Source organism: Fistularia commersonii, chromosome 12 (assembly GCF_037954325.1).
Source record: "Fistularia commersonii isolate RoL2024-O1a breed Wild chromosome 12, RoL_Fcom_v1.0, whole genome shotgun sequence".
NCBI lineage: Eukaryota > Metazoa > Chordata > Actinopteri > Syngnathiformes > Fistulariidae > Fistularia > Fistularia commersonii.
In genome coordinates this window covers 16917481-16942951 of record NC_141295.1, presented here as the reverse complement: position 1 = coordinate 16942951, position 25471 = coordinate 16917481, and the positions used below count along the sequence as shown (strand labels likewise).

Here is a 25471-nt window from a genome sequence, read left to right as displayed (position 1 = left end):
ACACACATTAATGCACAAAGAAAGTTTTTTTGTGTTTTCTCCCTCCCTGAAGGTTGAACTGGAAGCTATCTGCTCCTGTTTCTACAGCGTCTGTCGGTGCTGATGAAGTGGTCCATTCAGCCGCTGCTGTGTGTGTTACGGAGAAACCAAGATGACGGAGGAAAGAGTCACAGGTCACCAGCAAACATCTCAGCGTTCACACTTGAATCAAGGCAAATGTACAGATGATCACATTCATTATAATAAGTACTTAAAATGGCACTCCCATCCACCAGAATATGAGAAAATGCTATAATCCCATGTCACTATTTTGTCCACTCTCCATTTTAATTTTTTTTTTGTAAACACGCAGTCCTCAAATCCCCTCTGGTAAATACCAGACCAGGACCAGCTTCCGGTGAACAACTGAGCTACTACTTTCACCAGGAATTAGCACTCCTTCCATCAGCAGCAAAAAAAAAAAAAAAAAAAAATGGACCACCTCTGGGTTGCCAGATTATTTGGCAATTTCATGTAATCTGTCATCACCGTCTGATAACTGTCATATAACATTCAAATTCTCATCTGATTGTGTTATCTCTACAGTTTAAACTAGTTTTAGTCCTTAACTTTTTTTCTTTGTTAGGAGGAGGAGGGGGGGTGGATGGGTTGCCATCTTAATCCATCCTAATCCGATGAGCGGCAGGACACGGAGGACGCGCACATCCCCGTCCCGTCGGTCCGCCTCCCGGGAGGATGCCAGTGGGGGGTCCGCACTCCGCAGGGGACTGACGGCCGTCACACTTCCCGAGCCTGCTGGATGTTCCGCCCAGAAGTTTCCCCTTCCGGACGGCTGTCGGCGCTACATTGGGATTAAAAGCCCCGGCAGGTGTCCCGTAGCCGGACAATTTCCCGGGCCATGCCGTGGACGCGCTGGCTCGTCCTGCTGCTCTGCTGGGGGGCCGCCGGCGGACAGCCGGACGCGCCCCCGCCGGGCTCCCGCAGGCAGCGGGGGCCTCCGCCGCCCGCGGAGCCGCTGGATTTTGGTTTCGTACCGGCGGCCGTTTACGACACCCACGCCTACTACGAGCCCGGGGCCGTGGGGATCCTCTTCCACATGGTCCACGCGTTTCTCTACGTGGTGCAGCCGAACGCCTTTCCCAAAGGTGAGCTCACCCTTCCATCCCACAAAATTTTAAATTAAAAAAAAAAAAAAAATCCCCCCAAAATTAAGGTTTCATTGAAACAATATTTAATTCAGTGCAATAACCCACATCCAATGCAAATATAGTGCATTAATCATACTTTGATATTTTTAATTTTTATATATTTCCCATGCACATGTTTATTTTTTATCTTGCATCATTTACAGCTGCTGCCGTAACAAAAATCAGTTTCTCCCTCTGGGAGCAATAAAGTAATTGTGATTCTGAAGAGTGGATTAAAGCTGAAAGTAACCCCAGATGGGTTGCGTCTAAATCAATATTCCCATATGCAGTGACATAAATTGCATTTATATGCAAATTATTTATTGTTTTTTTTTAGGCTCCTGATCTGGCTTCACTGTAGACAGCAAATTAAGAATTTCATTGTACAGGGAAACACATTACCAGACTGTACCTATGACAAACTTTTGAACAAAATCAATGCCATCCCAAAGGTTATATATTAGTTACATGGTGTGACATAGAAGAGCAATTAATTGGGGTTTATGTGTAGTTCATGTGTAACCTTATGAGGCATTGTGTTATTTTGTATCTTTCGTATCTTGACGCTGTCAGTTTTCACTGGTCAATACATTTAGTTCTACCGTCATGGACTTCCTCAAGGTCAAACTTCTCCTTTTTCTTGGGTTCACTCTTTGTCTAAGCCTGCACTCACTTTAGAGTTATTCCTAAAAATGTTCTCATTTCATTAAAACATATATATTTTAATGGGATACCAGATGGAGTGTTCGACACAGGAAACAGAGCATTTTTTTATCCTCGCTTCAGAGATTTGGGGCATCACCGGTAACACAGGAGCAGATGATCTGGCAAAACAGCTGGTCAAAAGTGAGACTTGAAATTTATTGAAACCATGGAAACGAAAGTCTGAATGTATAGTTTTAAGCCTGAATATTGAACATAGACGCAGAGGTGGGAACCTACTGACCCAAAGTTGACTTTCTAGCTTCAGAGTCTGCCCAATGTTTAGCCGCAAACTAAACAGCAAAGTCCAAAAGCCTGCCATTATTTGCAGAGCGGGACTCTTCCTGTTATCCCTCTTTCAACTTCTATCCTTTCCATCATTATGTATACCGCTTAGCCTGTGCTCAGGGTTGAGATCCAAACTCTGAAACAGGTAAAAACTGTTCTCTTTCAGGACTTTTTACTGCGCTGATGCCCGAGTTCAGGTTAGGCAGCAAGTTAGGCTATGCAGTGTGCATGTGTACGTTTGTGTATGTCTTTGTCAAAAAAAACAAAAAAAAAACCTCACTAACCCAAGCTTACTGTTCTGTATATTTCCTGTGCATCATGTATTTGCAAGTGTATTTGCATTCCCTATGTCCTCTATTGTAAGTCGCTTTGGATAAAAGCGTCTGCCAAATGCAATGTAATGTAATGTAATGTAATGTTATTGGTTCGAGAGCTGGGGTTCACCCTGGGCCCGGCATGAGTAGATCGCAAGGCAACATATAGAGACGTACAACCATTCACTCCCTCATTCTCACATCATGAACAACCATTCATCCTCTCTTTCACATGTAATATATAGACATGCAGGTATTTCTCTGCCAAATAGAGAAGTACAGCCCTCTCATTCAGATGTAATATACAGAAATACAACCATTCATTTCCTCATTCTCACATCATGTGCAACCATTCACCCTCTCATTCACATAAAACATAGGCTATAGACTTACACGCATTCACCCTTTCATTCACACTTCATATATAAACATACAGTCATTCATATGCCAAATAGAGACGAGCCATGCGTCCATTTATTTCCTCATTCTCCCATCATGTACAGCCTTTCATCCTGTCATTCACGTGACATATTGTGACGTCCAACCATTCACTCTCTCATTCACACATCTGGACAATTAAGTGTCTTCAATAAACCTGCATGTTTTTGGAGTGTGGGAGAAGATGGCGACTCCACTTTTAATATGTTATGAATAATCACAGCGTGACTTCCAAACACCCTCCGTGACTCGATGTCCTGCCCCTGGGGCAAAAGAGCATGGAGTCTGCATGAAGGGAGGCCGCGCTGAGCTCATAAACCAACGTTTTGAGCAGATTAATGTCATTACTGGATCAATAGCTGTCAAAAATGATCCTCTCTGTGTATATGCTGAGGCAATAAAACACTGCTCATGCCGGTCATGTGATCACAACCAGGGCAGCGAGGGCTGCTTCTAGTATCCAATCAAGAATATTTGAAGATTTGCCAACCTAAAAGTGGGTTTTGTATGTGCAAAGTATGGACGACGATGTGTGGTCACGTTGGAGGATGACGCCGCGCAATAGGATTGAAGGCTTTAAGTTGCTGCCATTTTGGTGTCCAGGGTTAGAGCGGCTGGCTGGGTAATCAATTAGCAGATCAGCGATTAGAAGAGGCTTTCTCGGTCACCTGCATCACTGCGTAATACCTTAATCCAAAGGACCATATGCTGCCACTGACAGGGACTTTCCACTATGAAGTGTTGCCACTGGCTCGTACAGGTGGACCACCTCCCAGGTGGAAGTGGCCCACATCCCAGAACGACCACGGCGCCCTTTGCACCTGCACAGTTGTGATGTTCGGCAGCTCCAACCTCACCCTGTACCTGCTAATCCTATTTTAGTGGCAGCAACTCCTTCGCAAATAGCATAGATACTTGATGACTCGCTCCTGAAGTTACGTCAGTATTTCTTTGGACGTATTAAACAATGAGAAACTGCAAAAATCACCAAACAATGCTGGGGTTTCTGGTGCAAATTTGAGACCAAATAAGCAGAGATTTACATCTAAAATCGAGTAATTAGCTTTTGATTCAATTTCCTTATTTATTGAATCTGATCGTTTTTTGTTGTCGATCAATGGATGCATTAGCAGTAACTACTGACGTACCCTTTCGTACATTCCAAGTGTGTGTGTGTTCATTTATTGATAATATCCATCGCCTGGCTGAGCACTTATAATATATCAGGAAAAAATAAGAAGCGTTTTTATAGATAAAGTTGCATGACTAAAAATGATAAGCAACGTTCTCTGTAGAAATTTATTTAAAAACAAAGACAAACGTCCTGAGGAAGCCAGTATTTTTCGGACGACTAAAATCCACAGGATGGAATTAACACATTTATGTCATGTTATAGTTTGTCTAACTTTGTGTTTTTTTCATTTAAATATGAGTTGTTTGTTATATCATTTTTGCTTTCACACCATGAGTCTTTAAACCAGTAATACACCACGGAGAGGATCCGAAATTAACACCTCGCGGGCGCCAACCGCAGTTGGATGTTCAGTTTAATTCTGGAAGGCGTCAGTCTAAATCTAAAGCCCGTGTTGACAAGTTATTTAGGTCGTCGCCGGCGTGACAGACACAAAAACAACTCAGGGGGATTGTTACTCCATGTGTTCATGAGAACGTGTGATTCCTGCTCCATATGACCTTTGTGGAGATGTTGTGATGGAGTCAATGGAGGTGTGGTGACATCTCTGCTGGTGGGCTGTCATGCCATTACACTGGCTTTTACCAAGTTTCAATGAGAATTTTGCATCTTCCGTTTCACCGGTGAAGCCCCAATGGTGGGTTGGTCACATGACCGTGATAGCACGTGGGCCTACAGCGGCGTTTTGTATAAATACGCTAACATTCGGGTTGGTTTATCAATGATTAACCTCCATCTTTAAACCCACACCTGCATCTGACACCATGATCCTGGTATACACCTCAGAATCTTCACATCACCTGAACAGGCTCAATCTACCTGAAGTATAGCTAGTCCTCACTTCAAAACAGGGTTACATTGCAAGGGGCCTGTTGTTAAGCGATTTGTTTTTTTTTGGTTAACCAAAAAACTTGCATTTCTACCATACTATGTACAGTATGTGCTTCCATGTATGCCATCTGTACTGAACTATTTTACCTTTTCTTTTTCTTTAATATTTATATTTGGTTGAATCTAGGCCAATTATAAGCGCATACAATACGCACTCGCTCACAGCTCCGCTGCCAGTGCATTCTGTGCGTATCTAAATTTTGTAGTAATGCCCATCATAACTCTGAGTCGTCGTTCATCGAGTACGTCATCAATTGAGGACCACCTGTGTTCAGAAGTAACAATTTCGACTGAAAATGTTGATAAATCCAGTGTTTTGACCAAATTCCCGACTTACAAGGGGTAATGGGTTGAAGCTGTAAATTTTTGATCTGTAAGTTTGCACATCTGGTAAAACATAAGTGTTATGATATTAAATAAGACCTTGCTGATGTAGCGGCTGTGGTACAATTATGTTGCTGAGTTGCGTGGAAACAAATCCACGTTGAGGAACAAACAGTCTGCAAAACACCAGCCAAACCCACCCAGTGTTGTAGGAATAATCAGAAAAAAAACTGGCAATGAATGCAAACATGATTGCTTATGGATCAATCAACTGTAATTACAAGTGTCATACAGTGAAATGAAACCTTACAGGATTTGGGTTCAGGAGCTGGGGTTTGGTTGCAGAAATGACTTGATGACTTGCTCACTGGCACACCGGCGTGTGCGTGTCCCTCCAAACCGCTGGGAAAGTTCCTACTCGTGTTGAAGAAGCCTTTCGGGCTGCTTCGCTGTTTGAGGAGGCTGTGTCTTATCCCTCTGCTACACACGGGGGTAGATTAGTGGATTAGCATCCGCCGGGCTAACGGTAACACGGCGCGGTGGCCACTACTACAGATGGCTTTGTCACACAAACACGAGCGCAGCCGCGCATGCACACGTGCACGGGAAGAAAGTGGGTCATAGTTCTGGTATTTGTCTGTTCGACTTAATTACTGTAATCAGTAGTAAACAGGGGGCTTATCAGAAAGTGAGAGTGTGGAATCAGATCATGCCGAACGAAACAAGGAGTGAGGATTTGTATTCCTCTGTAAATTTGTGCAATTGTCTGATCCCAGTCTGCAAATTTAACCTGTGTTTTGATAAACAAAAGCCATTAAAAACACAAAGGGGTTCTGCAATCCTGCAACGCTTGCATATTAGCATCTCATCACCGTGGAAATTGTTCTTCAGTCTCAATGAATTGAATATATTTCCTGCACAATCTCAGTTCTGGATTAGGCAGAATTATGCAGAAACTAAAACAAAACCAAAATAATGTTAACTGTGTCAAGGTTTTGGATGTTAGATTCAAACCGATTGACTTACATCTCTGTACACCTGCTGCTTTTAAACAGCCGATTTCTTCTGTCCTTTCTCAGCCTGATCCGTTTTCCGATATTACACGGCTCACCTCATAAGGTTGGGAATGGGACAAGGAAAAGATGTTTAATAATCCTCTTAGATGTTTTTCTCCAGGTTGTGTAACTTTTTTAGCCTCAGTGTGTCACAGAGATACAAAGAGCAGGAAACAGACTAAATACTTGCTATAGGACTGCCTGTACATCAGGCATGGACATTGTTGGTATAACAACGGAATTTTCACAAAAATAAGGAATGAATGGACCATCCATCAGCCAAACTCAAAAGTCATCTGCTTTGTTTGTCAAATTTTGTTGACCTTTGCACTTTGACCCAATGGGTCATCTTACCCAGCAGTACCATCGGGACTGTAAAAGTCTCAAGAAGTCAAAAAAAATCAAATTTGTTGACTGATTTTGAGGTCCATTCTGATCAAATGCATTTTATATTGGAATTCTTATTATCTAAACTCTTTTGACAAATTGTAAAACTACTGTTTTTGAATTGCTCTCTTTATTAACATGATTATTAGTAAGCAACCACTGTGATATGTGAAAACACCAACATTGAATCCAGAACCGAATAATAATGGTACTTGTAGTTTTTCATAAAATATAAGAGCTAAACAATGAGATGTTATTTAACAACATCCAACTTTTCAGATTGTCTTTTTTTGCTTGATTTTTATAAATAATTGATATATAAATTAAATCCTTATTTTATTACTTTAAAGAAGATGTCTTAAGTCTTTTTTTTTTTTTTTGAGGGGGGTGAACTTCTTTGACTCCATCCAACCATCAACACCGTTAAAATGAAACCGTTCCGGCGTCCAAGTCCTTTTTTTTTTGCCACGTAATCGTTCCCCTCAGTGTTTCCATGATAGATATTAATGCAGTTATATGAGTTCCTCTGCGCAAAAAAGCAGAAGAAATACTGGCGGAGTTGCGTAAGGTTTTGTTGACACCTGTCAGTAATCTTTGCAGGTCAGGGAAGGATTGCGGTAAATTATATTTACAGTAAGAAGGTTGTAAACTTACACACCGACTAGAGGTTGTGTGTGATTTGTGATTGTTTGCTGTTGATGGGTTTAGTCTTTGCTTGGTTGTAATGTCATTTGCGACTGCTTACTGTGCGTTTCCTCAATCTGATTTACAGTGAGTCGGTTACGCGGTCAAAAGACGCAAATAAGGCATTCAGTAATTACCAGTGAGAAGTGATTATTGTTTTATAAGAGGTAGCTGCTCTGCACAAATGCTCGAAAGTGTGGCCTTTTTCCGAGAGATGCTGGTTTTAATAATGAATCGCCCACGTTGAGTGGGTCTCTCGATGCTTTCAGGTCTAATTGCGAATGTTGTTTATCCCCCTTCGCCCCGTCCCTTCGTAGCGGATACCTACTGGGTCACTGAAATAAGCTTTCAAGCTTAACTGCCCTCAGTGGCTAATGCTAACTAAGCAGCTGAGCACCAACAGGTGGCATCGACACGACTGGGATGCGCTCATATGCTGCATCTGCAGAGCTGACAGATCCCGTCGGCCTACATATCGGCCCCGTGCCTCCTGCGGTCCAAACACTTTGCAAAACCTTTGTCGGTGTTAAGATGATCATCCATATGGTCGAAGAAATATTCAGAATGTACACACCGGTGTTTACAGAAGAATTCAATGATTTGCAAGTCACTGGCTTTGAAGGAAAGCATTTCCAAGAGCTGAACCTATATACACTGCTCAAAAAAAATAAAGGGAACACTTAAAAAACACATCCTAGATCTAAATGAATGAAATATTCTTATGAAATACTTTGCTCTTTACACAGTTGAATGTGCTGACAACAAAATCACACAAAAATGATCAATGGAAATCAATTGTATCAACCCATGGAGGTCTGATTAGGAATCACACTCAAAATTAAAGTGTAAAAACAAACTCCAGGCTGATCCAACTTTGATGTAATGTCCTTAAAACAAGTCAAAATCAATCTGTGTTGCTTCCTGAGTGGACACTATGATTTCACAGAAGTGTGATTGACTTGGAGTTACATTGTGTTGTTCAAGTGTTCCCTTTATTTTTTTGAGCAGTATATTTGCTGAAGCCTGGTGTGTTGTTCAATGAAGTGTCTAGTTGTGGCCGAAAATATCATTATGTCTGCATGTGCCAATTGAGACGCCATTATTTTAGGAGGCGTTAGAAGGTAGATAAATGTTTTGTCTTGGCTACATTGTCCGCAACCAAGCTCGGATGTATCAGGATTTTAGCAAAAAATATCCATGCTGCATCCCTTCTTCCCAAAGGAGAGAGAGACAGCTGTGTCAGCATCGTCCACATGCTAACTCCATCTGTTTCAGCTCCATAATGGCATCAAGTCAAATCTGTCTTACTTCCTGTTTTTGCAATTGAATGTTCAAGTGAAAAAGGATGTGCATGAGTTTTACACTAGTGTGTGTGTGTCTGTGTGTGTGTGTGTTTATCTGCTGGGTAACTGCAGTGATTCATGGTCCAGCTAGTCTTAAGATTAGCTGCCCTGTAAACACACACATCGACTGAGCTGCCGTGGTAAAAGTTTCCCGCTGCTTCCAAAGTTATTCACTCATCAGATATATGAGGAACTATAGTAGAATTGAATTTAAAAATCCACTATTTGGTTGTTTAGGAATGAATAAATAGATGTTTTGACGGACATTACACTGAATATCCATCCCATCTGCTGGCTGTAGATGGGCGCTATTTTATGGATTATCACATTGGAAAATTTCCACAGTTGTAAACAAGTTTTCCCCCCTTTTTTCCTTTTTTTCCAGATCTGATTGTTAAAGTCATTCAGCAGAACATGGGGGGAATCAAACTGGAGGAATGGAGAAAGGTATGATACGACTTTTTTTGAATTATTAGAATAAAGATCAATAGTGTGCACATTCAGTATTTCACGCGATGAGCAACTGGGTTTCTGTCATTCTGAAATTTTAAATAATTTATAGCACGCCATGAATATTCTACAAACTGAAATTCTCATGTCTTGTTTGATGCACTGAACATTTTTTCAATTTGTGCGTCTTTTCCCCCCTATTTTTCCTTCTCCCGGCTTCGTGCGTTTGTGTGTGAATGGATTTCCGTGCACGCCTGGAGCAGCCGGAGAACGTGGTCCTCCTTCTGCAGGTAAACTCCTGTTAACAGCGCGCTCGCGTTCGAACCGTATATTGGAATTGAAGAGGGGATTAATGAGTGGACCATCGCTCTCCTCCCGCAGTGGATCTACTACGAGGCCGGATTCCTCATATGCTCGACCATCGGCGTCTTGTTTGTGGTCCTCACGCCCATCATAGCCACCTGTTTCTGTATCTGCCGATGCTGCGAGAACTGCGGCGGGGAGATGCACCAGCGGCAGAGGAAGAACGCGGATTGTCAGCGGGGCTTTTACACCGCCTCGCTCATCGCCACCTCCGTCTTCATCATGTGAGTTTCCCATTAGCATCACTTTTTTTTTTTTTTTTCGCATCATCGGCCTATGGGTTGTTCGAGATGTGAGGTGTGAGTGATTTGACTTGGCTGACTGTGAGAGGGTTCTCTGTCTGAATGAGCGCTTTCACCTCACACACACACACACACACACACACATTGTTGTCCCATCTGGGCGGGTTTTGTGTTTTTGACCCCACAGGGAGCAGATGTTTTCTCCAGAAAGCCTGAAAATAACAACGGGTTCTGTCGTTTTCATATTTTCTAGAACGGTTTGTGGAGTAAAAAGCAAAGATTTGCAACCCAGTCGTTCTGCATGTGTCACATTTTAGTTAATACAGAATTGACGTTTTCACCTGCAACACTGTTCCTCGTGATTTCAACTGAATTCAGATAAATGAAGCGTACAATTTACACATTTACAGCTGATTGGTTGCTCCTTATTCCTAAGCTAGGTAAAGATATAAACTGTTTTTTTGAAAATCCTTTGACTTCTCACCTTGTCGGGTGTATTCTGGTAAATTTGCAGGCCCGGGTACTCATTGGTTTAAATATGCAAATGTAGCTTTGCTGCCCTCTGCTGATCCAGAGTCATCATCACTTGTGTGTGTGTGTGTGCGTGCGTGTGTGTGTGTGTGTGTTTTAGTTTGGGAGTACTGGTCGCCTACGCTGCAAACCACAATGTCAGCGCCCAGATCAAGAGCACTCGTCGCTTCATCAATACCAACATGAGAGATCTCAGGACGCTGGCCAACAACACACCCTCGGTAGGAACTCGCTGACACACACTTGGGGATGGAGACAAATACGCAAACATCTGGTTTGGCCTCTCACTCTTTTTTTAACTTATTTTCTATTATTTTCGATGTCCCTACAGCAAATCGACTACTTGACGGCTCAGTACACGACGGCCAAGAATAAAGTCCTCTCGGACCTGGACAGTGAGTTTACTCGTCTTCTGTCCTGAGTGTGTACGTGATCACTTCCTGTCCTGAGAGGAAACTCACACACACGTGTGTCAAAGACCGTCATCAATCTTGTTTCCCCGTTTCCTGCCAGACATCGGCCCCCTGCTGGGTGGGAGGATTCAAAGTCAGCTGGAGAAAGAGGTGATTCCCTCCCTGGACACGGCCCTGCGCATGGTGGGAGGTAAAACATGACACGTTACACACACACACACACACACACACACACACACACACACACACATATGCACACACATGGTCTGTCCATCAATATTACAATTACATTCTGTGCTGCTGACACAGCCAATGGGCTGCTCAGAATACTAACACACGTGTGTGTGTTTGTATGTATGTATGTATGCATGTATGTATGCATGTATGTATGTATGTATGTATGTATACACACAGAAAATCATTTTTCTTCCATCTAATCCCTTTTCTCTGCATCCTCTTCTCTCACACAAACTCACTTCATATGGATTTACATCCATAAATCTTCTCTTCTGTTTGTGTGTGTTTGTGTGTGTGTGTATAGATATACGTATATACAGGACTGTCTCAGAAAATTAGAATGTTGTGATAAAGTTCTTTATCTTCTGGAATCAAATTGAAAAAACAAAAATTACTTTTACATGCTATTCTAATATTTTCAGATAGGATTTTTGAGTTTTCTTAAGATGTAAGCCATAATCGGCAATATTAAAATAATAAACGGCTTGCAATAATTCAGCTGATTTGTAATGAATCCAGAATGTATGACATTTTTGTTTTTGTAATTGCATTACAGAAGATAAAGAACTTTATCACAATATTCTAATTTTCTGAGACCTGTCCTGTATATATGTAAATATATGCCAACTGTATCAGTATGAAGTGAAATGAATTTGCAGTTATGACGATAATGATATGATAATGATAATAATGATATTATGATAATAATACAATAATGGAACAATTTTAAAGATAGGTTTACTTAAAGCCACCTAATGGCATCAATTATCATTTTAAACATTTTAAGATGAAGATAGATATATAAGCAATGTCTTTGCTGTGGCTTCTAAGGATTCCCACATGTGTACATACTACAGATTGTTTCTGGAGCGTGTTGCATCCTTTGAGGGGAAAAAAAACCCAATCCTCATATCCCTCTTTCATTTTCTCACATTTGCTTTTCATCTAAAGCCAAAGTCGAGGGCGCCATCAACGGTAACGAGAGCGGCTCTGAATGTCCTCAGTGTTCGTGACTCCACGTCGTCGGACCCCAAGTGTTAGACTCTGATCCCGAACCATCCCGTTTTGTGTGTTTTGAATATTTTTGTGTGGTTTTCCTGTGGTGCTGGTGTTTCGATTGTTTTTTGGCTGCACGCGTCTGTCCACATTGTGTGCTTTGTGTGCATTTTGGCCAATATGAAACAAACAACACTTGATAGATCAGTATGTTGGGACGTCGCTGTATACAAGAGTGGCTAAAAACGATACAAATTCCATCTTCCTTGTCATTTGCAGCATTGCGAGAGACGAATGGAGCTTTGGAGAGCGTCAGCTCTTCTTTAGAGGTTCTCCAAGAGGGAACGGGGAAGCTTCAAGCCAGTCTCTCTGGAGAGCGCGCATCGCTGTCCAACACCCTGTCTGATCCGGCCTGCACCAACGGAGCCGTGTCCCCGACCTGCAACGGCATCAGGTCCACCCTGTCCCAGCTGGGAATCAACGCCGATTTCTCCAGGGTGCGCGTGAGAGCGTTTCAGGAAAATCGCAAGGAGACGGCATTCAAACGTCACACATTTACACTTCCTGTATTTTCAGCTTCCGAATGTCAATCATGCTTTGGCTAATGTCAACGTGGTCCTGAAGACAGATCTCAGTAACATTGTGCAAAAGGTAGATGCTGCTCTTTCGCCTCTCTCATGGTTATTCTTCACATTAAACACACTCGTGGGTGAAAGCTGACGTCTCCTGAATCGGCTGCTTTTTCTTCCCACCTGTCCGTCAGGGTTATTCATCCTTTAACGATACACCGAGAATGGTTAAAGACCAAACCAGAAATATTATCGCAGGTACGCATGTACGTGTGTGTGTGTTCGTGTGTGTGTGTCGGCGTGTTTTCTTTGCTAAAATCAATTCATACTCCTTTCCTCTCATTCCCACCCGCATCATTTTGGGCGATGAACCTCCAGCTTTGCCTCGTAAGTCCCGTTCTGTCCATTATGTTGTCAATAGAAGACGCCCCTTCCTTCCTCTTACGGCTGCACCATATTGGTTGATTCATGTGTGTGTTTCTGATTTTTCGTCCATCTGTGCGTGTTTAGGAGTGAAAGGCATGCTGGATAAGATCGGTACGGACATCAACAGCTTTGCGAAGATGTTTCCAGTGGAAGCGTCGCTGGCCAATTTCACCGTTTTCCTCAACCAGGGGCAGAAGAACATTGAGTCCTATTATCCACAGATCGACCAAATGGATTTCTACAGGTTGGTGCATTTATGACGTGCTCTGAGGGACGAACCTCTGTCTGGAGGTTTATTAGACAATAACTGACCGGGAGTTGGATGAATGAGAACCTACGCAGACATTTAGAGTTAGAATTACTTTTATTGTAACAGTGGGTTTAAAGCTACAGTAGTTGATTTGTTTATCGGTATCTCAGGTGGATCGGCTGCGTGGCAGTGCTCTGCATGGTGGTTCTGGTCCTGGCCTTCAATGTCCTGGGTCTGTTGTGTGGCACCTGCGGCTACGACAAGCAGGCCACGCCAACAACACGTGGCTGTTTGTCAAACACTGGAGGAAACCTGCTCATGGCGTATGTTACCATAGCAACGGTTTGACTGGAGGGGGAGAAAAACGGAACTTCAAGTTTTCGTATTTTTACCTGCGTATCCTCTGTCATTCTGTCTCTTTCAGAGGGGTGGGCTTCTCTTTCCTGTTCGCCTGGGTGCTCATGGCCATCGTGACCGCTTTGTTCGTCGTCGGGGGCAACACGGAAAAGCTGCTGTGTGAGCCGCTCGCCAACCGACAGCTCTTCAAGGTGCAGCACGGGATTTCAGAAAGGGTTCTGCCTTGCATAACAGGCAACACTGCCGCACTGTGCTGATAATTACAATAATTACACATCTGTGTGTGTGTGTGTGTGTGTGTGTGTGTGTGTGTGTGTGTGTGTAGATCATAGACACACCTTTTCTGGTCCATCCCAGCAAGAAGAACTTCCTTCCTGGGATGCTGTTTCAGAATCCAAACATTGACTTAACTTTGGGAAGCATGTACAGGTAAAAAAAAAAAGTCTTGTTGCACGTTTTTTATTTTGATTTGATTTCTGAAAGTAATGCATTGTTAACTGACCTTTCATCCTGAGTATAAAAACTTTTCAGGTTTGTTTGTTTTTTTTCCACCAGTGATACTGATTGTTATTCAGCCTGTTGATGTTCCAATTCTACGAAAACTATATTTTAAAGGTGCCATCATATGAACATATCTGGCTGAGTTTCAAACTGCTAAGTATAAATACTCGAGTGAATTCATTTGGGTCTGTTCAACATGAATAAATCAAGTACGTAAAAATCTCAAATCTGGTCTCGGCCGAAGGTTCAGCATATTTTGCCTTCCCTTCTTACATTTTAGAAATACAGAAAAAATAAATATATCATACACTATGTCATACATACAACAGTCAGTTTACAAGGACTGGTGTTCATAATTCAGTTTTATGTTTTTAATTATATGATTTCTAAGTGAGGTTTTGATGCCATGAAGTGTGATATATGTTTCTATTTTTAAAATTATTCCATCGACTGACCACTTTAATGATATGCATCTTTGTTTTACATTTGTTCTTGCATTTGTTGTTTTAAACATAAAAGTCCCTTTGAGTTCATATACACAGGCTTGGATCAGGAACATCTTTGTTGACACGATCTGGAAGCATATTATTATTTGCTTTATAAATTATTTGAGCTGTTTGAAGTCCTCCAGATCGCTGAATTTTAGCACTTTTGAGTTGATGAACAATTTGCTTGTTGGTTGATGGAATAATATTGAAATTAGCTCTGTAATTTTTTCATATGAATATGAGTGCAAGAAATGTTCAGAACAGGAAACAATGATTTGGAGATCACGTTCCATCAACATCACTGGAGACACATGCAGTATGATTTTATAGTTTTATCTCTGACCTCAGAGAAATTTCTCGATGCTGATAGCAATTCAATGATAAAATTACAAAAAAACAAGTTTACATGGCGTTTGTTCTGCAGGGAGTGCCACGAGAACAACGGTCTGTATCACGCTCTGCACTTGGAGACAATGTTCAACATCAACTCCTTCCTCAACAGAACTGTGGTAAAAGCCTCCTTTCCCTGCAAGCCTGCAAGCACTGTGTTGTTTTCAGTGGATTTTGATTTTTGATTTTGTAAATTTGTCTCACAACAGTACAACAGGGATCTGGCCAAATTATTTGGCAGCGTGAAGGTTGATCTGCAGGACGTCACTCTGCTCGAGGAGGCCGACAAACAGAAGCTCATCAACTTCGCCAACAGCGGAATCGGACACATCGACTTTGAGTTATACCTGGCTGAGGTACATGAGGCTAATATCTGTTAGCACGGTCACATTACTCAGACTTGCCTTGCGGCACGAAAAACCTCCTGCAAGTTTATTTTTCGTTATTATAGTTTGTTTAAAGCGCATTTCCACTCCGCTATTTTTTGAGAATTTATTAGGAATGTAAAAGTGAAATAAACACCGAATTCAGGCTAATCTGTATTTTTGTTCACATTTATATTGTATCTTGTCTTAGGTAAATAAAGGAGTCACAGTTGTGGATCTATTAGATTTCGCTGCTGACCTGGAGGCTCAGGCAGACCAACTGGTGAGTTCATGGGTTTATTAATCCACTTCTTGTCTTCGCTAACAACTTAGTGTGTGACTTTTTGCTTTGGTTTTCTCCTTAAACAGAAATTAATATTGTATACCTTACATTAATGACATGGGAAAAAAAAATCAGGAAGCACCCCCAAATAAAGCCAGACAGCGTTTCCTGAATAATTTCTTTGCCTAATGCTCATGACGTCGGGTGGAACAAGGTCCCCATTCACCTTGAGCATATGCACACAAATCAATGCACACACACACACACACACACACACACACACACTCACACATTCATGGTACATACATCTCGCAGCTGTGGCATTTAAAGGTACATGCGGCGTCGCAGAGAGATTAGTCTATCTGTTTTTTGGGGGGCCATTCATAAGTTGCCCAAGACTTAATTGAGCTATAATTGCAAACAGAAACAGTTGTGAACAAATGTGGTTGTGTGTGGGTGCCCAACACACACACACACACACACACACACACACACACACACACACTGGTACCTCTGAGTAGTCTTATCTGATCTACGCTGCAATTTAAGCTTTCTTTGCCGTGTGTCATCTTTTTAAATGGGTAATAAACCACTTTGATTCACCTTTTTGGTCCTGATATATTTAATGATATTTTCCAATCACTAAAATGTGGAAGTTTAAGTTCCAGACAGTTGGATTTCAAAATGTCCAGCAGAATTCTCCATATCTCTGGATGTTTTTGCAAGTGAAACACTACAAGCAGGTGGGGCGTAATGTTATTATGGTGCCAGTCATCTGGAGGGGAACACAAGAGAGGCACTCATGTTTACTCTCGGCTGCACAAAAGTGCACATCCGAAAACAGGGTGACAAACATGGGGCTCATTTAGCCAACAGAATCTGTTACTTACTGAGGTAAAGCAAAACTGATGCAGCAAAACTTGCTCCGTTGTGCCACGGGGTTGCACCCGAGTCGAGAAGATATACTGTGTTCATATATTACAAATTTATCATCCCTCTTCTATTTCTTTTTCTAAAATAACTGTCAACCGCCCTGCAGTGTGGGTTTATCGTACTCTCTGCTAGATAAATAGACACTGGTGTCAGCTGGATATAAATGTGATTGGCATCCCTTTTGACAATAAACAACATCAGGCTCCCGTCTCCTCTTGCATGTTTTGCAGCCACGCGGTGCGATGGAGAACGCCCTGAAGGGACACGCCAGCAGCATCAGACAGATTCACAGGGACCAAGTGATTCCGATGGAGCAGTCCATGGTATTGTCTCTTATCACGCCGCTCTTACAAAATGCACGTCATAAACAAAAATAATATCATGTCATCGATCGTATGGCTTATTACTTGATTTGGGACAATTTAGCTCTATCTGCATAACATTGGTTGCTGATCAAGGCTACTTCTTTGATTTTCCAAATGACAAAAATCCATCCCAGACAAGCAACCCTCACTTATAGCCTGGCCACGCCAGCTTTCTGCTGTAGACCAAAGCTACGTGGCTCAGTTTATTAAAGGCTCTGAATAGCCCTTTGTGTGACTGTGAGAGTGAATGGTTCTATTTATGTGCACGTCAACCCTGCGATTGAGTGACAGCCGATCTAGGTTGACCTCCACCTCTCCCTCTGTGTCACCTGGGATTGGCTCCGGCTCATGTGCTGGACAAACGTTCAAGAAAATGGCTCCGGCGGATGTGTGAAGCCGCCGTCGAGACCAAAAGTGGTGATATCAGCGTGCAGTCACGGATGAGGAGCTCCTTTTTGCCGTGGAGACTCATCATTGCACTTTGAAATCTAAAATATCAGATCTCAGCGATGCCAAGCTACCTGTTTGCAAGAGAATTGTCTTTTATTAGCTAGATACCCTTGCAATAAAATGAAGAAAATCTTAATCAATTACTGTTTACTTTTTTTCGATTGAAATAATCAGGCAAACAGGCAACATAGTAGCGCTGTGATTAGCGCCTCCACAAGAAGGTCCCTGGTTGGATTCCGGCTTTCTGTGTGGCGCTTGCATGTTCTCCCCGTGTCTGCATGTGTTTCTTCTCGGCTCTCCAGTCTGAAAACATGCAGGAGGTTTATTGGAGACTAAAACGTCCAGACGTGTGAATGAGGGAGTGAATGGTTGTTTGTCTCTATATGTGGATCGACTGGCGAGCCGACCGGGGTGAAGCTCGCCTCTCATCCAATGACGGCGGGTTTAGGCTCCAGCGCCCCCTGCTGGAACGCAGGAAAAGCGGCATCGATAATGAAAGAATGAACACTTAGTCAAGCGAAAAAATATTTTTAATCTGTAACTTTCTCTGATAATCTATGTGCCTGATCAGCAATCAGTGTGCAACGTCCGTCTGAGGCTTATTTACCGATTCTAATGAGTCCCGATCAGAAATGACAAAAACGGGGCAAAACGGTTCCGGTTTGCTCGTGTTCTGAATAAATCCACACAAAAAGGAATTCATTTTAATCACATAAAAGTTAAATAAGAAGCAGAGCAAAGACTGCATTCGGCCTTTGAGCTAAATGAGTTCAGTATTGATGCACAAATACTCCTCGGTACTTTTCATCTTCACTTTTCCTATTTCCTGTCTTCTCTCCCGTTCATTGGTGACAGAAATATGTGAAGGCGCGGGTAAGCTGCTGTCGTTGCACCGGCTGTTTGTGTTTCGTGTGTGATATAGCGGTGTCGTTCATGTGGTATCAGCACCAGTGACATGCAGTGATGGAGTGGAGTTCCGATTCAAAACGTAGATCTTGTTTTGTTTGACGAACTCCTCCGGTTGTCTTCCTGTGCAGAGCACCATGAGTCAGAGCATCAAACTACTCCAGAGAGCCTCCAATGACGTGCCGGTGAGACAAAGGGCAAAATGTTTATTTTGAAATGTCAGGACGGGAAGTCCGATCGAACAGTTACTGTGAATAATGAATGTGTCTCTGTCAGGCAAAGGTCAATAATATCCTGAGTGCCATTGATGCAGCAGAGTACCTCATCTCTAATAACGCCTCCTCTGTGGTGAAGAAGGTACGACGTTTGGGTTCAAAGCGTTTGCATTCTGTTAAATACCAACAGCGCATAAAGAGCCCAATCCTTCTGATTTTTGACGGGTTTGGGTTTGAGTTTGTATTATACCGCAAACAGATGCAGTTTGTCTGCGCAGTAAACAGAAATCTGCAAAAGCCTCCTGCAAAGCATTCCACCTGCGTCCAAAAGACAAACAAAGTGTTTATCCAGTGACATCTGTTTGCCCTGCATCCACAAATTTGAATTCAATTGCGGTGGTTCAAATTAAATCCCAGAGGAACCTGGAATACATGGCAGTCACACAACTATTTTTCTTTATTTTGTATCAAGGAAACAAGAGGTTATGTTCAGAGCTTGGAGGGATACTTCACACAATACACAGAGTGGGTGAAAAATTCTGTGAGTACACCGTGCTTCTCTTTTATTAGCTAACATGGTTGTTGAATAAAAATATTCTACAATATATTAAATATATTTTTCATCAAATGATTTAATAATTGATTATTATAATGACAATTATAATGTCAGTATGCACTTTGGGTAAAATGCAGGCACTTTGTGAGATTCCTCATTGTACACAGACTACTTTAACACTGCACATTCAATTTTCTCCTATGTGTGTGTGTGTGTGTGTGTGTGTGTGTGTGTTTATCTCTACAGCTGACTGCAGAAGTGGCTCAGTGTAAACCCATCAGTAACCTGGTTGACAGCATGGAGATTGTAGCATGCAGCTTTATAATCGATTCAGTGGTAAGTAATATTTATTTTGTGTGTGTGTGTGTGTGTGTGTCTGTGTTTGTGTCCTTTTGTGCACGTGGCAAACAGAAATATCAGGTCCAAGTCAAAGAGCCAAGACCCAAATCCATGACCAATCCTAAAAATCTCAAATGTTTCCTCGAAGCGCTGAGCAGAGAACTAAATCACTGATACAGAAATGGGTCAGAATAAGTCAATGTGGATTGTTAAGCATTAATTCATCACATGATTATAAATAAATGAGTGAATGTGAGGGATTTTTGTTCCTATTAAGACCGTAATTTCTGCTGTGCGTGTGTGAGTGTGTGTTATGTGAGTGTGTGCGCAATGTACAGTGCACGTTCCCTACATGTATCTGGACTTCACCCAGCCATATAAACGGCTCTTTGACTGGATGAAGGACCGCTGGGTTTTTGGCTGAAAGACGGAGAAGCTGGTCACATGTACGAGAACAGAATGTTCTCAAGTCTTCAACACAAACTGAGATGGGACAAAGTCTGTTTTGAGGAAAGGTGGCAAGTAACACCCATAGATTCCGTGCTGTTCTTGCCGAAGCCACTGAGGAGTTTTGTATTGACATACGAGCTATAAGTGATGCTTATAAGAACCTGATGACCTCAAAGAAGCAACAGACTGCGTCCAGTATTAACAGGGAATCTAAATATCTGCGCCTGAGCTCCATGTGGAGATGTTTTTGTATTTACATAACGTGTACCGCATGGATATCTGTCCCGTAGGTGCGCTTTTCATCGGAACGTACGCGCATCTCTTATCTGCCGTACACATCTGTGGGGTTGTTTGATCAGAAAATGTTTTCACAAGTGGCCCTGCAGCCTAAATGACACTTAAAATAATATGTAATGTAATTAACGGAAGCCGATCGGGCTAAAGATCGAGTTCGGTGCACGTTGCACAAGTGACCCATTTATCCAGACAATAATGGAGAGCTCAGCAGACGTCAGATGGAAACTTATTTTAGCTTTTCGCATTTTATTCGAGCCCGATCAGTTATATTGTTGACCTCATGTTGATACCAATATCTGTGCATAAACAATTCCGCTCTTAATATGCAGAGCAGTTCTTTTTGCAGCATTTAAATGTCCTTCTATTGGAGGTGGTTTGATCACATGATGCACTTGAATAGTAACAACTGTCTGCACTTGAATTGAACACCGATAAGATTTAATTTTGTTAGAAATCAGCATTAGGTTAGATTTAAAACCCTTTGAATATCAAATAGATAGCAAATGCCATTTTTTTTTTCTCATATTGAAGATATTTTGGTTTCTTAGCAACATCATTTCAAACCATTTCAACATCAACTGCCATCAGTATTTGAGTCACATGGTTGTTAACGGAAATATCCCAAATGGTGTTTTCCAGAACACGTTCTGGTTCGGTCTGGGCGGCTGCTGCATCCTCCTCCTACCCAGCGTCATCTTCTCCATCAAACTGGCCAAATATTACAGAAGGATGGACACAGAGGACGTCTTCGAAGAGTGAGTCCTACATGCCAGTAGATTGTCGTCGTCTTTAGCTTTTCGGAATCACCCCCCTTTAAATAAAAGCAAATGAATTAACACCTCCTCTTTTCCCTCTTCCCCCCTTTCATCACCATTCTCTGTATTTTTTTTTTTCGTTACTTTGGCTGTCCAGCTCTTACCCGTGGCTCATCGCACTCTGACATTTTGATTTTGCATGCATCCTTCCACCTCCTCCGACTCGCCTCGCGACGTTTCGGATCTCTTCAGTCCTCTCTCAGTCATATCCTCTCGCTCTTCTTTCTTACCACCGTCTTTTGAGCATCACTCCATCTGTCTCTCTTTTTTTTTTTACCTATCCATCCTTGCTCTTGTGTTGCAGTATGGGTAATGCGAGTAATCACGGTGATCAGGTGTGCGGTATCTATGGAAACCTTGCAGTGGTCAGGTACAAGTAATGCCAATCTGCATGCTGCGGTGTTTGACCGGTGGAGGGATTCATCTTAATTGAGACTTGGAGATGTTAGATTGCTCTGCAGATACTGGATATACAAAGCTACTGTGTGTGTGTGTGTGTGTGTGTTTGTGTGTGTGCATGGGTGGCTGTAGCTCTCCATATTGCGACACTCTGACCCACTTTCCTCGAGCCTCTGCCCCTCCGATCTACTCCGACGGCTGACCAAAAAGGAACGTTCTCCTCCTCAGCGAGGTACTGACCGTCACCGCCGACTAATCCGCTCTGATTCGCCGTCACAACCGTCAATCAGTCACCGTGAACCAGACATCACCATGGAGACCATGACTCTTACAGCATTTCTTCTTCATCCTTCACGTGTCATCTTTGTCTCCATTAATATGCAACTTCATTCAAACCACTGGGCTCAACATGGAGAAGTTGTGTGTGTGTTTGTGTGTGTGTGTGAGCGGGCTTTGTCAATTCCACTCATGAACTGTGTGCAGAACATCTTGCGAGGAGGCGGCGGGTCTTCTGGTCCATCAGGAGATCCCAAAGAGGGGAACTGGAATCTCTTGGCGTTCTGAGACACGGACGGTTTAAATCAGGGGTGCCCACCTTTTTTGCTACTTTTCAAATGACCAAAAAAATGATCTACCTGCACTAAAAATGCTGAATCTATATTTATTTACCGTATTTTCCGGAGCGCACTTGAATATAAGCCGCATCGGCGAAAAATAACTAGATAAATATTTGTGCGCATACAAAGGCCGCACTTGTCTATCAGCCGCAGGTGTCCACGCTGTAACATGAGATATTTATACAGAAAGATGTTACACAGTTTTTTAACTTTTAATTAAATACATACCAGTAACATCCACAAATACGTACTGGAAATGCATTTTTTAAACCGAACAGTGCCTGTGACACGGCTTATGAGAAAGATTAATCATAAATAACAAAGGAAAGTCAATCCATTTTCTATTTTATTCCAGCTGATCGCTATCTTGGTCTTCCTCCTGCGCGCTAAAACCGTTCAAGTCGTCTTCTTCGGTGTCAGAATTGAACCGCTCCCAAAATTTCACTGTAATTTCATTGGTCCGATGTGACGAAGCTAAACGTTTTGGCGGCGTGAATCTCATAAGCCCAAAATAATCCATAAATTAGCTGCATCATTGTTTTAGCCGCAGTGTTCAAAACCTGCAAAAAAAACTCCGGAAATTACGGTAGATATCGTCTTAGAATACTTAACACAATATATGTGCAGCTTGCATCGCTGCATGAACCCTTACGGCACATGAGTACATTTTTGGTCATTTCCTTACTCCGACGAGTTGCACAGCCAGATCGGCCTTGTCCGAACATGAGCTGCTGGTCGACAGTCTCGAAAAAATGACCGGACAACTGGTTTCAGTTCCTCCACCTTTTTCTCCTTCTCAGCTCGCTTTTTTGGAGAGAAATTCATGTTGTAGCTTTTATGAACGGTCCAAAAGTGCCGCTCTTTTCTTGGAAAGACCAGTGGTAGATTGACAGATCAAGCAAATGCATTTTGAATGTGCCATTGTGAGAAATGTCTTTGGAGTGGTAAGTTTTTAGTTTCTTACGTGATTCGGCTCCCGCACTTGTGTTTTACCATTTTCTTTTGTTGAAATGATGTGGAAATGCTAACTTGCTCGCTGGAACTTGCAGTTGCTTGCACATTTGGGGGGTTTGTATCAGAAAAAAAAAAAAAAAAAAGATTTCAGCCTGGCTGCCCTGTATTTCAGTCAGTCAGTAGAGGCATGCGATCTGCCAACATTAACTTCGATTGCGATGGACGTATCGGGCATCCCTGGTTTAAATGAATATCATGTTAATGAATCATTTAAGTACCTTTTATAACCTTTTTTATTGTTTCAAAGCTAAATGAAGGGGGAATTCATGAGTTGCAGCAAGAAACAAGAAATTCAACAAGAACATGAAATGAACGGTGACCCAGATGTCACCCAGTGAAGAGCACCCGTTGATAATTGACAATGCGAGTCCGTAACGCTGAATCGATAAATGAAAAGAGCTTAATTTGATTGCGGATTTTCGTCCGGTTGCCCGATGACCAGATTAGCCTCGGAATCGAGGAGCGGCATCACGTCGGGCTTTCGTCTCCGTTCGAGCTAGAAAGAAATGCGGCGCTTTTCTGAAAGACGTGTCGCCGCAGTTGCAATCATGAACCTCTCCTCCTTTCTCCTGCAGCGGACAAGAGAACTGGAACTAACCTCTCCTCAATTGTAAGGACCTCTTTCTTCTTCTTCTTCTTGCACCAAAACACAACTGCACAACAGAGACTCTGTGACTCATAGGTAGGCTATTTCTGATTTTTCGCTCATTTTTTATCTTCAGGATCACTGGACTTTCAGGCTTTTATACTGAGATGTAAAGAATCTGAACTCTGGTGAGGATGTCCCGCCCCGCCACCCCATTGCCCCTTCAAGCCATCCAACCAGAACCTCTGATGCCAGCCAACTGTCATTCTGTGTCACACTGTAAATTTCCAACTGTTTGAATGCTGTTTTTGTGGCTAGTTCTATCAGTAGACCAATGAACTCGTATCCGATTAACTTTGGGCCACAAGTGTACATTTTTTACACTTTCAAAAGTTTTGAAAGTTTTATATATATTTTTTTTTTTTTTTGTTAATGTCTGTTTTATAATTTTCACCTAGCTCTCGGTAGATGTAGTTTCTTTGCTGAATCCTGCGTGTGAATTGTTGGAGGTCAGTTTGCATTGCTTTGGTTTGACAAGTTTCATTTACCATCTTTTTGGGGGGTTTTTTTTCGCCCTTTTTTTTCAATGGTTCACATTTTTGGAAACGCTAGCGAATAAGCTGAAAATATTGATATCAATAACTGAAAATGAATACATGAAGCCACTACCAGCCGTATATTTTGGCTTAGCTTCGTTCAGTTTGTTCACCCGGCTCCCAAAAACATCCTAATGAGCTTCGGCGGCTGAATATTTCACACTCAAGCCACATTTTATTTACATAGAGCCAAATCGCGGCGCGGTTTTCTGACGACACAAAAGTCAACATTCCCTTCATCGTCAAGCACTCGGTGACAGAAACGTTGGACAGATCCCAGCTCAGTGTGGGCGGCCTTCTGCCTCCACCTGCTGCAGAGGAAAAACAGGCAAGAATGATCTGTTGCGAATAACACCGACAGTTACATGCTCATAACCTTAATATGAATAAAATAAATGACATCTGGCAAAAGCCTTCACATAATCAAACATCGCCCCCTACCTGATATATCCTGATTAAGCTATAAAGAAAAGGGTGAGATGCATTTTTGTCAGGGATTTTTTTTTTTTTTTTTGGAGTCAATGCAGTTCAATATTTGTACAAAATTAAACAGGAGGAAAAACCAAGATTCATGAATGAGTTGGGAAACTTGTTGCCAGCAGTTTTCCCAGCTTGAGCCCTTACGCTTCTACGCTCACAACGACGCCAGCTTTGCGTTAAAAGAGACCGGAGACTGATATCAATCCCATCTTAGTCAAAAGAGGTTTTTCACGGAATGTTGAATTATCTATCAAAAGACAAAATGGGGAAATTGTCAGCTCAGTGTGGTTTCTCCCGCTTAGGTTTACGGCAACGACGGTAAAGCCAATACATACACGAACAAAGGTTTGAGATAGAGACAGACAATATGCATTGTTTGCCAGACAATTAGAGAAGGCCTAGTTGCTCATGTTGTCAGAGGGTTTTATTTTATTTTTATTTTTTTTCTCCTCATCGTGTTGCATAAATAAACACATGGAGCACAAACAGCAATCCAGCAGGAGTGTAATGACGGTAAATCTCAATTAAATATCTCGGTCTAACACGGGTCTGCTTGGTTTCTCTTTTCACGTGATTCACAGACGAGACGGATTTGACTGATTCTTGCTTTGTTTGTCTGGTTTTTGGGATTTTTCGGGTGGGGCTCTATACCAAGCCCATTAATCTTTTAAAGTTTCGGGGTTTGTTAGAAGTAAGAACGGCAAGCAAGGTATTTGATGGAATTAGAGATGCAAACACATCAGATGATGAAGGCGCCCGCCTTCCAAAAGCAACACGATGCCTCTGC

At 42.2% G+C, this 25471-nt stretch overlaps 1 protein-coding gene across 1 annotated transcript; it reads left to right on the top strand.

Moving 5' to 3' along the window:
- The first annotated feature begins 52 nt into the window (after positions 1-52).
- prom1b (prominin 1 b) lies at positions 53-25220 on the top strand. Its single transcript, XM_086157430.1, has 29 exons — positions 53-1145; positions 9191-9252; positions 9519-9545; positions 9637-9842; positions 10492-10612; positions 10723-10786; positions 10905-10994; positions 11993-12016; positions 12317-12534; positions 12614-12688; positions 12801-12864; positions 12985-12993; positions 13117-13276; positions 13453-13605; positions 13707-13830; positions 13965-14068; positions 15053-15137; positions 15228-15374; positions 15595-15666; positions 16830-16922; positions 18270-18287; positions 18452-18505; positions 18597-18677; positions 19008-19076; positions 19338-19427; positions 20817-20932; positions 21524-21623; positions 23598-23632; positions 23745-25220. Exons 1-27 carry the CDS (start codon positions 899-901, stop codon positions 21591-21593), a joined length of 2643 nt encoding a protein of 880 aa, XP_086013556.1. The 5' UTR covers positions 53-898; the 3' UTR covers positions 21594-21623; positions 23598-23632; positions 23745-25220.
- Positions 25221-25471: the final 251 nt, after the last annotated feature.

What these genes read in the sequence shown, in the direction of transcription:
- prom1b (XM_086157430.1), top strand. Translation starts at nt 899, where the DNA reads ATGCCGTGGACGCGCTGGCTCGTCCTGCTGCTCTGCTGGGGGGCCGCC. An exon ending in AACTGGAGGAATGGAGAAAG is followed by an intron (nt 9,253 to 9,518) that starts GTATGATACGAC and finishes CGCCTGGAGCAG; the next exon opens with CCGGAGAACGTGGTCCTCCT. An exon ending in TCAACGCCGATTTCTCCAGG is followed by an intron (nt 12,535 to 12,613) that starts GTGCGCGTGAGA and finishes CTGTATTTTCAG; the next exon opens with CTTCCGAATGTCAATCATGC.